Source organism: Mirounga leonina, unplaced genomic scaffold (genome assembly GCF_011800145.1).
Source record: "Mirounga leonina isolate KUSES-001 unplaced genomic scaffold, KU_Mleo_1.0 Mir_101529, whole genome shotgun sequence".
NCBI classification, from domain to species: domain Eukaryota; kingdom Metazoa; phylum Chordata; class Mammalia; order Carnivora; family Phocidae; genus Mirounga; species Mirounga leonina.
The window spans coordinates 335,560-351,101 of record NW_023270143.1 but is presented as its reverse complement, the minus strand read 5'-3'; the positions used below and the strand labels follow the sequence as shown (position 1 = coordinate 351,101).

The following is a 15,542-nucleotide window of genomic DNA, read 5'->3' as shown; positions in this document are numbered from 1 at the left end:
TTAAAGGGCAAAAAGGAGGAAAAGAAGAAACGGAATGCCTATTTTAAGTGGTACCTGAGGCTTCCAGATGTTTTCAGGATTCTAAGTTTGTCTCTGCAAAAGACTATTTCTAAATTAACTGAGGAAAACCATTGAAAGAAGCCAAAATGGCTTCCGAGGTCTCTTTTTCCCTTCCCTCATTTTCTTTGATACCTGCAGATACATGGTGGCCACCTTATGCTCAGTCCCTGCATCTGGCTCCATTTTCCTCTATTCTATCTGCTGAACTTTCCTTTTCCTCTGAATCTTTCCCCTCTTGCTCCTCTCTTGAACCTATTGAAACCTACCTTTTCAAAGTTAAGTCTTCTGAGGATCTAAATAAACCTCAAATCATGTTGCCTGGATTAGGTACAAATTGTGAGCCATAAAGAATTTCCTAAAGTGACTGAGGACGCCCATAAGTTTGCCAAAGAATTTAACATAGCTATTCAAACTTATCAGCCTGGTTTGTCAGGTTTCTATCAATAGTCGACATGTTTGTTGGTGAGGACCAAGCCAAACATTGGATGAAACTAGCCACAGTGGGTCATCCCGAAGGGGATTTGGAGAAACAAACCACTAACTTTTGTCAAGATGCTAGAACACTTGCTGGAAATCTCCACCGAGCAGTTACAGTAACTTTTCCCAAGTATACTGATTGGAACAAAATTCAGCCTTACATACAAAAGCTTGAAACTGTTCATGACTATTACAATGAATTCCAAATTGTCTTTTAAGAATATTCCGGTCTGGGCACCTGGGAGGCTTGTTAGTTAAATGTCTGCCTTTGGCTCAGATCATAATCTCAGGGGCCTGGGATCGAGTCCTGAGTCCAGCTCCCTGCTCTGCAGGGAGTCTGCTTCTCCCTCTGCCCCTTCTCCCACTCTCTCTCAAATAAATAAAATCTTTTTTTTAAATTTATTTTATTTATTTTTTTTTGAAGATTTTATTTATTTATTTGACAGAGAGGGACACAGCGAGAGAGGGAACACAAGCAGGGGGACTGGGAGAGGAAGAAGCAGGCTTCCCACGGAGCAGGGAGCCCGATGCGGGGCTCAATCCTAGGACCCTGGGACCATGACCTGAGCCCAAGGCAGATGCTTAATGACTGAGCCACTCAGGTGCCCCCAAATCTTTTTTTTTTTTTAAGAATATTCTGGTCTTCCTTTATATGTTGAATCCACTGGATGGCATTTAACTCTACGTTTATTAACAGGCTGAACTGGGCTCTTTCTCTTTTAGTTAAAAGGAACAGGACAGAATGGGAAACTGCCTACTCCAGATTTAGTTAATATGGCAAACCAGCTTGCTTGCATCCTAGGTGAGTCACCTAAAAGAAAGACTGCTACGATTCTCAATTTTCAACTCTGGCAAATGAAGGCCCTTAAACAAAACCAAAAACTTTCAAGTTTCTGTTATTATTGCAAAGAGCCAGACATTCAAGATAATGTTCTTATTAAAAAGAAAGATTGTTACAGGCGCCTGGGTGGCTCAGTCGTTAAGCGTCTGCCTTTGGCTCAGGTCATGATCCCAGGGTCCTGGCATCAAGCCCGGCATCAGGCTCCCTGCTCAGCGGGAAGCCTGCTTCTCCCTCTCCCACTCCCCCTGCTTGTGTTCCCTCTCTGTCAGATAAATAAAATCTTTTTTTTAAAAAAAGAAAGATTGTTACAACTTTAAGTGCTCCAGGCACCTTCTGTCCTCCACCTTCTGTCAGTCTTTCCAATGTCTTCTTAATTCCCAGTGACCGGGGCTCTGAGGAACTACAAGGCTCATCTCAATCTTCCCTCTTAATTGGCCTAGAGAAACCATTCTCCAGATTGGGACTGAATCTTTGTCCTTATTGACACCAGAGCTATAGCCTCGGTGCTTAATCCCACTGCTATAAAAGCAGCCCCTGCCTTGGAGTCCTAAAACAGCTCAAATAGTGGAGATCTCTGATAAACTTCAACAAGTTCCTGTCTCTGAACCTAATCCCTTTTGTCTAGGTCCTTTGAGAGCTCTGATCCTTTTTCTCCTTCGTTACTCTGCCCCTATTCATTTATTGGGCTGATATTTCTTAGAAAAGTATCATGCCAGAATTTCTCCCAGTTGGGGGGAAATAATTCTAGAATTTGACAATAGTAATCAAAATAGTCAATTTGGGGGATTAAATGATTGTTTGACATCTTTTATTTGTTCTGTCTCTGATGCCACTATAGGGTGAGCCCAGGGACACTGATCATTTGTTCCTATTGGATCAGCTATTATCCTCTTTATGGGCAAAAGTCTCAACTGATGTTGGCGGAATCCACACTGCACCTCCCATCAAGATTCAAATAGATCCCTCAAAACCTCTTTCCATAATTAATGCCCTATAAATAAAGAAGCCCTTCAGGGCATCAAGCCCATAATAGAAGATTACAAGGCTCAGGGCCTCATTATCCCCTGCACTAGTTCCTGTAACAATCCTATTTTACCTGTGAGAAAACCCAATGGCCAAGGATGGAGGTTTGTTCAGAACCTCTGAACAATAAATAATACTGTCATCCCTCAGCACCCTGTTTTTCCTAACCCCCATGTGCTGTTAACATCCATTCCCACTGAAAGCAAATTTTTCACTGTAACTGATCTATCATTGCATTTTTAGTATTCCAAATGATAAGGATAGCCAATATCTTTTTGCCTTCACTCGGGAGGAATGGCAATACACCTTGATAGGTGTACATCTGTCCCAGGGTTTTACAGAGAGTCCTTACTTTTCACAAACTTTAAAAGCTCATTTGGATGATATAAGGTTTTCTTTTTTTTTTTTTTTTAATATTCTATCTATTCATTTGAAACAGAGAGATACAGAGAGAGAGAGAGAGAGCATGAGCAGGGGAGAGGCAGAGGGCGAGGGAGAAGCAGGCTCCTCGCCGAGTCAGGAGCCAGACGTGGGGCTTGATCCCGGGACCCTGGGATCACGACCCGAGCCGAAGGCAGACGCTCAACCATCTGAGCCACCCAGGTGCCCCAATATAAAGTTTTCTGCAGGCTCTACCTTGTTATAATACATAGATGATTTGCCTCTCTGCTCCCTTACTCAAACCTCTTCACAGGGGACAGCATCCACCTGTTAACACTTTTGGCCTTGGACCCCGCCAGAGCCACCTCTGCCAGCAACATGTTTAAGGCAATTCAGGTCTGTGGGGCCAGCCATTCTGAGTCTGCTCACCTTGAGTCTATGCATCATCTAAAAAGGACTCACCTCACACAACTTCCGTGAGGGTTAATGAGCTTTCATTCTAGTCCGTTCCCGAGGGTCAATCTAAATACGTGGGGGAGCCAAGGACCCAACTTGATGAAAGCATCTCACACCTCCAACATTACTGTGAGCCATATACAAGTTGGTGTCAAGAAATGCACTCACAAACTAAGCCCAAGATGCTGAGCTTGGTTCAATAGGAGTTAGCTATGAATATCTCCAAAATGTACCTCCTGGATTTTTTCCCAAGACTTGGTGTTATTGGTTTTGCTGGCATTGTTGGACTTCTTTTGGCTAGAGGTTCAAGAATAAGGAAGCTGGTGTATCCCCCTGGGTTCATGGGAGTAGCTGCCTCTGTTTATTATGCACAACAACCCATCGTATTTGTCCAGGTCAGTAGGGAGAAATTATATGACTGGGGTTTACAAGGATACAAAGTCATAGATTTGTGGAAGAAGAACTTTCAAAAGCCAGGAAGTGTGAAGAATTCACCTGGAAATTAATAGAATGCTCCATGCTCTGCTCATTTTTTTTCATGGAGCCTAATGCGGGGCTTGAACTCATGACCCTGAGATCAAGACCTGAGCTGAGATCAAGAGTCGGATGCCCATGGGACACCTGGGTGGCTCAGTTGGTTAAGTGTCTGCCTTTGGCTCAGGTCATGATCCCGGGGTCCTGGGATCGAGTCCCCTATCAGGCTCCTTGCTCAGTGGGAAGCCTGCTTCTCCCTCTGCCTGCCGCATCCCCTGCTTGTGCTCTCTCTCTCTGATAAATAAATAAAAATCTTAAAAAAAAGAAAAAGAGTCGGACGCCTAACCAACTGAGTCACCCAGGCATCCCTGCTGTGCCCATTTTAATCAGTTACAGGTAAATATTGGAAACTCCATGCAGTAAACCAATATTTCTACAGAAAAATGGCAGAGAAGTCAGTACTGAATGTAGTAAATTGGCTTTCTTCTTCAGGAAAAACTATACTAGGCTTCTTTGTTATCTTGGGTGATGCCATACTACAAGTGGACTATTCGAAAATCCTTTCACCTAGAGATAATGTCCAGCCTTAGAATCCCTCCTTCTCATGTTGCTATTTATGTACATAATTAAAATTCCAAGGTAAAAAAAAAAAAAACAACAACTTTTGGTCTTAAAGGGACATAAAGTCTCCAAAGAAAAATTAGTTCGTTCAAGCTCAGGTTAGATACTTAGGGCATCCGATCTCAGAATAAGGGCTACAACTGGACCTAGGTGAAACCCCTCATAACTGCTTGACATTGACAGATTACCTTTTGACTCTCCATGACACTACAGGAAACTCGTGACCAATGCAGATTTTTCGTGGTTTACTGATGCTTCTTACTTAAAGGATAAAAATGGTAAATATTGTGCTAGGTATGCTACTGCATATTTCCTTTTCAAAGTCATTGAAATAGCACCTTTACATTTTGGTTACTTCAGCCTAATAGGCTGAATTATACCCTCACAAGAGTTTGTACCTTAGCCAAAGATAAAACTGCAAACATTTATACTGATAGTTGGTATGCTTTGGGGGCAGCTCGTGACTTTGGAATGTTATGGAAACAATGAGACTGCCTTACCTCCAATGGGGATGAACTTTAAAATGGCTTCTATGCCCCAGATTTATTAGATTGCCATACTTTTGCAGGCGGCTCTAGCTGTCGTTAAGGTTCCTGGGCATTCCAGACTTGACTTTCTGGAAGCCAAAGTAAACCACCTCACTGACATCTCCTCCAAAATTGCTACTCTCAAGGAAACCAGTAGCCAAACCTCTGGTCTAAGGGGATATTCTGCCATATGATTTTGGAAAAATTGACTAAAAGACACCCAAGAATTTGCCCCAGAGAGGAAAAAACAACATTGGAAATCTAGTAATTGTTGGCTTGATAAAAAAAGAGAGAACTCTGGTCTGTGCCAAACAACAATCCAGCCCTACCAGAAATTCTAAAATTTCCACTGTATATGCATCAAACCATTGGTCTTTTGAGGAAACGATGGCATTCATGAACTAGTGTTGGTGGGAAAAGTTTAATAAGTCTGCAAAAAGTGCCTCTATCATCTGTCCCACCTATCCAAAGTATAATTCAGGGAAAGTTGAGTCCCTCCCCTCAACTCCATGCGCAACGCCGTATCCCGGAAGTGAAGGGGCCATGTTGCTGGGTGACCCCGGGAGAAGTAGCGGGCGAAAGGCGAATCTCGAGGAGTGGTAGTGCGCGTGCGTGCGCGCACGCGCGCGCACGCAGTCCGTGGCTTGACGCCCAGCCCCTGCCTGTCCCCCATACCCCAGCGGAGCTGAGAGGTGGTGCTCAGTCTTTACTGGGCCCTGCTGCGCCAGGGTCTAGAGCTTCGCTACACTGATGGAGACTTCTGTCTTGCCTCCATCTCCCGTGAGCGAGAGCAGGCTCTAGTGAGCACAAAGGCAAGAAGGATGACAATGGCATTGGCACAGCCGTTGATTTTGTGCTCTCCAAGTGACCGGCTGGTGCTAGGGGTGGGTGGAGCGGCCATGTTGGCAGTTAAGCAGATGTACAATAGGGCAATCGGTACCCCTAAGCCCCACCCGCCTAAGCCATTGGAGGTGGGGAAGGAGCTGGGAAGAACGGAACTGGATGGGCTTCCCCTCTCCCCCCTCGGCCCCCCATTGCTGAATAAGGACACGAAGACAGGCCTGAGCCGGTCCCTGCAGACCCTTCCCACAGACTCCTCAGCCTTTGACACGGATACATTCTTCCCGCCCCAGCCCAAGCCATTGGCCAGGAAGGGCCAGGTAGACTTGAAGAAGTCACGACTCTGCGTGTCCCTGGAGGAGAAACTTCTTAATGTGATCCGACCAGCACCACCCCCAGAAGCCCTGACTTTGGAAGTGCAGTATGAGCGTGACAGGGATCTTGTCGTTGACTTCCTGCCATCAGGGACTCTTGGCGACACTGTCTTGGTAGCCAGACCACACCAGCGAGCACAGTATGGCAACCTCTGGCGGCTGAGCCAGGGTCCTGCAGAGACGGCACACCTACGGGCTTTGGACCAGGACGATTTAGGCTGCCAGTCTCTGTGCCTCAAGATCCTCAAGGCCATATGCAAGTCCACTCGGGCTCTGGGCCACCTCACTGCCAGCCAGCTCACCAACATCACCTTCCCCTTGGCCCAGGAGGAGGCTGACTGTCCAGATATGCTGGCAGACCGATTCTTATAGGCCCTGAGGGGACTCATCAGCTACTTGGAGGCCAGAGTCCTGCCCAGTGCCCTAAACCCCAAGGTGAACTTATTTGCAGAACTCACTCCTGAAGGTATAGATGAAGTGGGATGTACTCTCTATTGCTCACTGTCTGAGCCAGAGGTGCTGCTGCAGACAGGGCAGGTGAAGGTGGTCAGACCCTGGCTTCTCCGTTAGAAACACGTGGTTGCATAGTTGGTGCCTCACAGGGTCCCTAGGTGCCTCCTATTTTGCTGGTCATTGCCCCGGTCACTTCATGCTCATCAGAATGCCATCTCCTGTCTCCTATTTTCTCACCCAACCTTCAATTTTTGTCACCAAACACTGTGCTCCTACTCCTCCCCTCCCCGTTGCTCCAGGCTAATATTTCTGGAATGAATAGAGAAGGTGGAGCACTGGCCTGAGCTGGTGTTTTGCATTGTGGTCCAGGTTTTCTGTTCCTGTCTGCCCTGCCCTTTGGCCTGTTTCTTTTCAGTGTCTTCTCTGTCTTTTCCCCTTGTTCACGCCTTCTGTTTTGCTCTTTCCCCTGGAGTGTATCTGCCTAGTCAAGATGTTGCCTTTTCGTTAAAGAGTTCTGATTGCACGTTTCCGAGCCGAGCAGAGTGAGTGCTCAGACAGTATTTAGAGTTTCCAGGGGTAAAGCTAACTTTTGACCAGGTTCCTGGAGAAGAAGCCCATTTTCCCCTGCCTCCTGACCAGCTCATATTCCTAAGTGCTAAGAAGGTCTCATGGGAACACTGTTATTGACCCATACAGGGGTAAGGCTCAGTATAAACTGGATGCCAAGTTGCTTGGAGATTGTGTTCTTTGGTGGTCCCCACTGAGACTGCAGTGGGGGAGCTGGTGGTGGTGAAGAGGGCCTAGGGAAGGGTGTGTGTGCCCCATGGCTGAGCCATCAGCGCTGCTGCAGGGGAGGGAAGGGGCTGTCGGGACAGCACCTGTGCGAGTGCTCTTGTTCAACCCCTTCCTTGCCTTATTGCCAACTAGGACGAGGCCTTCAAGGACACAGCCTTTGTGGTAGAGTTTGAAGGGAGGTTGAGAAGTGGCAAACACCGGCTGAAAAATCCGGTCACTGGTTGAGGCTTGGCAACCACGTTTCTTCCCCACGAGGCCCTGCTTTCCAGGACGTTGCCTGAGCGTAGGAACAGGCCCACAGCCAGCCCTTCATTCCCCGGTGTCTGCCATAGGAACGTGAGGGGGCATTTGCTGAACTCTCCAAGCCCCGCCAGAGGCCAGAGGGCAAGCAGCCGGGGCGCCAACCTCTTTTCCGTCCTGTCTCACCTCGCAGCTGGGGAGACTGGTGCTATCCAGGAAGAGCACGCAGGGGTAAGACACATAGGAGAGGGAGGGCGCCTGGGTGGCTCAGTTGGTTAAGCGCCTGCCTTCGGCTCAGGTCATGATCCCGGAGTCCCGGGATCGAGTCCCACATCGGGCTCCCTGCTCGGCAGGGAGTCTGCTTCTCCCTCTGACCCTCCCCCCTCTCATGTGCTCTCTCTCTCAAATAAATAAATAAAATCTTAAAAAAAAAAAAAGACACATAGGAGAGGGAGGCAGGGGCTTCCTATGCTCCTTCTGGTTTCCAGCTGCTAAAACCCCGCTGCGTATTGCAACGTCAAAAGTAGCCTGAGGGTGGGGAGGAGGGTCTCCTACACTACTACGTCAGTGCAAAAAAAAAAAAAAAAAATCAGGGAAAGTTGTTCATACAAATGGATTTCATACCGCTTCCCCATCTCATGGATATCAATATGTTTTAGTCAGGGTTTGCATGTTTTCTCACTGGAGTAAAGCTTTCTCTTGTGGACAGGCCACTGCTGCTTCTGTGAGAAAAGATTATCCCTACCTGAGGAACCCCTCTCTAACTTCAGAGTGATCAGGGAACCCATTTTACTGGTCAGGTGCTTCAAGTGTGCGCTGTTTGCTTTCACTGTGCATTATCATCCCTAGTCTTCAGTTAGTCACATGAACTAGTGTCACTATTAAGACTCAATTGGCGGGGCACCTGGGTGGCTCAGTTGGTTAAGCGACTGCCTTCAGCTCAGGTCATGATCCTGGAGTCCCGGGATCGAGTCCCGCATCGGGCTCCCTGCTCGGCGGGGGGTCTGCTTCTCCCTCTGATCCTCTTCCCTCTCATGCTCTCTGTCTCTCATTCTCTCTCTCAAATAAATAAATAAAATCTTTAAAAAAAAAAAGAAGACTCAATTGGCATGAGTTGTAGCAACCCTCCAAATACTTTGGCCAAAAGCACTGTCATTGGTACTGTCATTTTGTGAAGGCCTAATTGCTTCTATTAAAAATAACTGTGCTTTGGGGCACCTGGGTGGCTCAGTCGTTAAGCTTCTGCCTTCGGCTCAGGTCATGTTCCCGGGGTCCTGGGATCGAGCCCCGCGTCGGGCTCCCTGCTCCGCGGGAAGCCTGCTTCTCCCTCTCCCACTCCCCCTGCTTGTGTTCCCTTTTTCGCCGTGTCTCTCTCTGTCAAATAAATAAATAAAATCTTTTTTTAAAAAAAACTGTGCTTTGCTAGAGCAATTTTTTCACAGTGCACTCTTGGGAAATGATAACCTTAAGCATCACACCTTGCAACCTGGAGATTTCATATGTTGGAAAGGCACCTCCAGGAAGACTCTTCAACCTCGCTGAAAAGGCCCTTATCAGGAACTTCAAACCAACCCTTATGCTGCCAAACTCCAGGGAATAGACACTTAGATTCATGTGATGCATCTGAACAAAGCACCAAACCTTGACCTGCACACCATCTGGTGACCTGAAAGTAAAGATTTCCTGGAACTGAAGGAGATGACATCTGATGAGACAGCTTTCCCAAGATGACCAGACTACACCTGTATACCTTTTTCTCACTGTTGCTTCTCTCTTTTCTGTGGAAAGACAAAGCCCTTGTCTACATTTCCCAAGCCCTTGTGGAAGGAGGAAACCTCTTCTTTTGATTATGGCCTTTCAGAAACAAACTCATTATGATCCCAGGACAAGTTAATTTTCACTTGCTTTTTCTAAAGGGTTAGGAGGTTCAGAATTCACAAAAGTCTTTCTTTCCTCTGAACTATTAACTGACTTTGGATTCTTATCCAAATGCCTGGCCTCTGAATTTGCAAACTTACAGACTATATTATCAATAACACGTTTGGTTCCAAACAGTTCTTTGAGATAGCAATATTGTTTTATTTTTATTTTTTTAATTATAAAAGATCTTATTTATTTGGGAGAGAGAGAGAGAGAGAGCACGAGCAGGGGAGAGGGACAGAGGGAAAGGGAGAAGCAGGCTCCCCACTGAGTAGGGATCCCGACGCGGGGCTCCATCCCAGGATCCTGGGATCATGACCTGAGCCAAAGGCAGACGCTTAACCGACTGAGCCACCCAGGTGCTCCTAATAATACTGTTTTAAAATGTCTTTGAAGTTTTGCTGTTTTGCAAAAAGTTCATCAGGTGTTGCTTCATGTTTATACTTGCACTGTATCTTCCCAAATACACTCAGTTAATTTTTTCAGTGTGCTCTTGCAGTATTCACTATCCCGTGTTCATGGCCACTTTAAGCAGAGATGTCCAGGAGGCATACATGAGTCTGGGTTTGCCTTCATAAAGAGAAACTTTCTCCTCTAAGTTGGAATAAGTGCCAATAGATATTTCAGCTGGCTACTTTCAGACCTAGTGTCTTGATGTAGAACCATCACACAGTTTGAAATTATGTTACTTCTGTTTTATATAATTGTTTTAAATTTCGTATTTTGTTGTCTATCAAACTTAAAAAAAAAAAAAAAAAACTTGATGTACCCAGTAAGGCTATCTGGCTCAACCCTTCAGGATGATTTCCAACACTTATGCATTACGCTCCTCTCCCTACTCGTGCATGCTCTCTCTCTCTCTCTCTAATAAACAAATAACTCCTTAAAAAAAAAGAGGAAGAGAGGAGCCTGGGTGGCTCAGATGATTGAGCGTCTGCCTTCCGCTTGGGTCATGATCCCGGGGTCCTGGGATCGAGCCCCACGTCGGGCTCCCTGCTCAGCGGGAAGCCTGCTTCTCCCTCTCCCTCTGCTCCCCTGATCTTGCTCTCTCTCTCTCCCAAATAAACAAATAAAATCTTAAAAAAAAAAAAAAAGAGGAAGAGATCCCTGTTCTCTCAGGAGGGTAAGTATTGGTTCAGAGGTGGTCATACAGAACTGTGGGAGCCTGATAAGGGGTATCTCGCCAGTGGTATCTTGGGTGTTATCTGTGGGGTAGGGTTGCCAGATTTAGCAAATGAAAATACAGGATACCCACTCAGATATGAATTTCAGATAAGTAACAAATAATTTTAATATAAGTATGTCCCAAATATTGCATGGGAGATACTTATACTAAAAATTATTTGTTCATCTGAATTCAAATTTAATTACTGAGCACCCTGTATCTCATCTGGCAACAGCACTACTGTGGGTGGTATTGATGAGGGAAACAAAGGCAAGAGAAATGTAGCTTAAATTAAATCTCCTTATAGCTTACATCCCACTGATAGATACCAGAAACATACAGAGCGTGACCTTACTCAAGGAATTCATGGCTGCCTTAGTGCCTTAATGTTTCCATTTTATTAAAGACTAAAATAACCTTATCTTTAAAAATTTTTATTTTATTTAAATTCAATTAATTAACATATAGTGTATTATTAGTTTCAGAGGTAGAGTTCAGTGAGTCATCAGTTGCATATAACACCCAGTGCTCATTACATCACGTGCCCTCCTTAATGCCCATCACCCAGTTACTCCATCCCTCCACCCACCACCCTTCCAGCAACCCTCAGTTTGCTTCCTATAGCTAAGAGTCTCTTATGATTTGTCTCCCTCTCTGATTTTGCCTTATTTTATTTCCCCCCCTTCCCCTATGATCCTCTGTTTTGTTTCTTAAATTCCACATATGAGTGAAATCATATAATTGTCTTTCTCTGATTGACTTATTTCGCTTAGCATAATACCCTCTAGTTCCATCCGCGTCATTGCAAATGGTAAGCTTTCTTTTTTTTTAATATTGTGTGTGTGTGTGTATACACCACATCTTTATCCATTCATCTGTTGATGGACATCTGGACTCTTTCCATAGTTTGGCTATTGTGAACTTTGCTGCTTAAACGTTGGGTTGCAGGTGCCCCTTCGGATCACTATGTTTGTATCCTTTGGGTAAATACCTAGTAGTGCAATTGCTGGGTCATAGGGTATCTCTATTTTCAACTTTTTGAGGAACCTCCATACTGTTTTCCAGAGTGGCTGCACCAGCTTGCATTCCCACCAGCAGTGTAAGAGGGTTCTCCTTTCTCCACATCCTTGCCAACATTTGTTGTTTCCTGACTTGTTAATTATAGCCATTCTGACTAGTGTGAGGTGGTATCTCATTGTGGTTTTGATTTGTATTTCCCTGATGCCGAGTGATGTGGAGCATTTTTTCATGTGTCTGTTGGCCATTTGTATGTCTTCTAAAAGTAACCTTATCTTTTTTTTTAAGATTTTTTATTTATTTATTTGAGAGAGAGAATGAGATAGAGAGCATGAGAGGGGGGAGGGTCAGAGAGAGAGGCAGACTCCCTGCTGAGCAGGGAGCCCGACGTGGGACTCGATCCCGGGACTCCAGGATCATGACTTGAGCTGAAGGCAGTCGCTCAACCAACTGAGCCACCCAGGCGCCCCTAAAAGTAACCTTATCTTAACAGCAGCTAGCCACTCAAGGTCCTGAAAGCCTTGCTTCCAAATTCCTTCAAGACTTACGCTATCCCTAACCCCCACTAATTAAAAACTATATAATCAGTCACTCCTCACAATCCCAGTGCAGCTCTTTTTGCCCACAGGTCCTGTCCCCATGCTATAATAAAATTGCCTTTTTGCACCAAAAATTTCTCAAGAATTCTTTCTTGGCCATTCGCTCACAAACCCAAAAACTTCCAAATTTCATCATCAAGTAGTGCATTGTTGCTGGAAAGTACAGTGTTATACAGACTGAAGTCAGACAGCAGGTAGCAGACTATGGAGAGCACTGAAAACAAGGGGAAACCACTGAAAACAAGGGGAAACCACTGAAAGGGTTTAACACAAGGATGATAACATAATAAAATTTGAGTTTTATTTATTTTTTTATTTTTTTAAAGATTATTTATTTATTTATTTATTTGACACACAGAGAGAGATAGCTAGAGAGGGAACACAAGAAGGGGGAGCGGGAGAGGGAGAAGCAGGCTCCCGGCTGATCAGGGAGCCTGATGCGGGGCTCGATCCCAGGACCCCGGGATCATGACCTGAGCCGAAGGCAGATGCTTAATGACTGAGCCACCCAGGTGCCCCAAGATTTGAGGGGTTTTTTTAAAGATTTTATTTATTTATTTGACAGAGAGAGACACAGTGAGAGAGAGAACAGAAGCAGGGGGAGAGGGAGAGGGAGAAACAGGCCTCCCGCTGAGCAGGGAGCCCGATGCAGGGCTCGATCCCAGGACCCTGAGATCATGACCTGAGCCGAAGGCAGACGCTTAATGACTGAGCCACCCAGGTGCCCCCAAAATTTGAGTTTTAGAAAGAGGCTTCTGCTGGCTTCTTGAAGGATCCTTTTAAGTGGGATAATTGTGAGATCTGACCAGTTGCAATAGTACAGACAAGAGATTTGGGGTGGTGATAATTGGAAGCTAGGAAAGAGGAGTTGCCAGATTCAAGAAGTATGCAGGAGTTAAATCAACAGGATCTGGTAACTGATTAGAAAGAATGAAGAGGGCATCAGTCCCAAGATCTAGCTTGTGTGCCTGGAGAGATGATATTACTACCAGCTGAGATAAAGAAGTTTTAAGGGGCAATGATTGAGTTTAGTTTAGGACACGTGTTGTAGATGCCTGAGGGACATCTGGTGTAGGGGGCCAGCATATGATTGGCTACCTCATTCTGAAGTTCAGTGGAGAAGGTGAGCTGGAGGCAGAGATTGGGAAATCCTCAGCAGAGAGGCAGTATCAAAACTAAGAGACGGTTGAGCTCCCCAGAGACGGAGTGCAGAAGAAAAGGGGGTGCAGGGAGAAGACCAAAAGGAACAGTCAGGGAAGTAGGAAGAACCAGGAGAGTTAGGTGTCATGGAAACCAAGGGGGGGGGGGTTCTAGGAAGAGGAAGTGATCAAACATGGCAAAATGCAGCCAGAAAGTTCTGATTATACCAAGGCTAAACAATGGCTGTCGATTTGGGCAATGGTAGAGTCATGATCAACTTAGGCTGGAATCACACAAGTTCATTCAGACATTAGTCGCATTTATTCAAATGGTAAACACTCAGCCAGCATGCATCCTCAGCACACTCTCAGATGCTAGCCACATTCTCATGTTCCACACACGCCTTCAGAATTTAAAGCATTTATTCAAATTGTGCCCCAACAGGCACACATTTGGATGCTCCCCACACTCATCATTTGGGATCCTTTATATTTTCCAATGCCACCTCGGAGTCAGCTGGAGCCAGTGAAGCTCTGTCTTTGCAGGGGTAATGGCAGGTACCCGCAAGGGTTAAACGGGTTATCTTGTGGTTTTTATCTCCCAGGGGCAAAACCACCTTTGTTTTTCTCTCATCTCCTGGTAGGGTTAATACCCCCTGGGGATTGTGAGATAATGCTGGATGTTGCTGGTTCTGGTGACATGCTCCTTTGCTCATTTCTCGCCCACGTACCCCAAAAGTGATGATTATCTGTTGTGTGCAAAAGTTGGGTTTGCTCAGTTCCCTATTTTCTAATGATCTTGAGACAGAGTTGTGTGCAATAAAGAGAGAGGATGCTCAATGGCACAAACACCCAAGCAAATGAGAGGGGCTGGGACCCAGAGCCCAGTGGGAAGGGCAAGGCCCAAGCAGGACCTCTCTCCTCTGAGACCCAAGGAAAGGATGGATAGTGTGGGTAGAGACATTATTGAAGGTGATGAGAGAGGAAGTGTTCACTTAATGGCCTCCATTTGCTCTAAACACAGGAGTTCTTAACCCGGGGTCCACAGCCCTTTCAGAGACTGTAGGGAGAATTCAAGCAGCCCATGGACTTGGATGGGGGGAAATTGCATCTTTATTTTCACTATCATCAACACAAGGTGTAGTATGTCCTTCTAGAGGATCTAACAAACTACAATAGTATTAGCAGTACCTGTGGCTTTGTTACCAGTGGAAATCAGATTTTCATAGCATATCAGAGTTGTTACAGATCTCTTGAAATAACATCACTATTTTGAAATCATGGTAGTCATGAGACCTGTTGATAGAGCTTGGGGTTTAATGTATAAATAAAGAAGCACATATATTACTATATTACAGATGTATTTCTTTTTATTTTGGTAATTATATTTCTTTTGTAATCCTATTTTTATATCCTATCTAATGCATGCATTATTCTGCGAAGGGATTCCTTAGACTTCACCAGACTGCCAGAGGTTTTCACAGCCTAAAATAGGCTAAGAGACACTGCTCTGAAGAGTAACAATAGCTAACATTTACATAGCTCTTGCTAAAGGCCAGGTACTGCTCTGAGTACCCTTTTTTCTTATATAGTCATTCACTCGTTTATTCCTAACAACTCTACAAGATAGGTGCTTTGATTATACCCATTTTATGAAAGAGGAGACTGAGGCACAATAGTTAAGTAACTTGCCCAAGGTCATTCAGCTAGTAAATGATGGAATTGAGATTCAAACCCAGGCCTTCTGGCTTCAGAGTCTGTGCTGAAAAGTGAAGAAGTTGAATTAGTAGGATGTCAAGGGACAAATGGTTGGAGGGTGCCAGCAAGAGTGGTTAAAGAGAGAAGGGGAATGAGAGAGGGTCTACACTGGCCAGAAGAAAAGTAGGAAGAGGCTGCTAGGTGGAAAGAAAATGGAAAGACCCATGGAATAACAGGGTTCAAGGAGATAAAAGAAGTGTGGAAGGGAGGAGAGCCAAAATGACTGGGACAACATGTTCAGAGTGAGAGATGGTGGTGTGTAGATGCCAGGGAAGTGAGGGAGTCATTCCAGGGCATGGCAAGGTTAATAATGTCGCCTAGACAGAAGTGGTTAAAATCAAGAGGAGGTGAAGGTCCCTGGAGTTAAGCAGATGAAGGAATC

At 45.3% G+C, this 15,542-nt stretch overlaps 1 protein-coding gene and 1 pseudogene across 1 annotated transcript; both read left to right on the top strand.

The window, feature by feature from the left end:
• The first annotated feature begins 512 nt into the window (after nucleotides 1-512).
• On the top strand, nucleotides 513-3,744 carry LOC118026978 (annotated as a pseudogene).
• A 1,862-nt stretch (nucleotides 3,745-5,606) lies between these two features.
• Nucleotides 5,607-7,547, top strand: LOC118026925 (mitochondrial dynamics protein MID51-like). The gene is given in 2 exon segments (XM_035030027.1): nucleotides 5,607-6,611; nucleotides 7,455-7,547. Coding segments are annotated over 2 exon segments (1,023 nt in total). The 5' UTR covers nucleotides 5,607-5,681.
• Nucleotides 7,548-15,542: the final 7,995 nt, after the last annotated feature.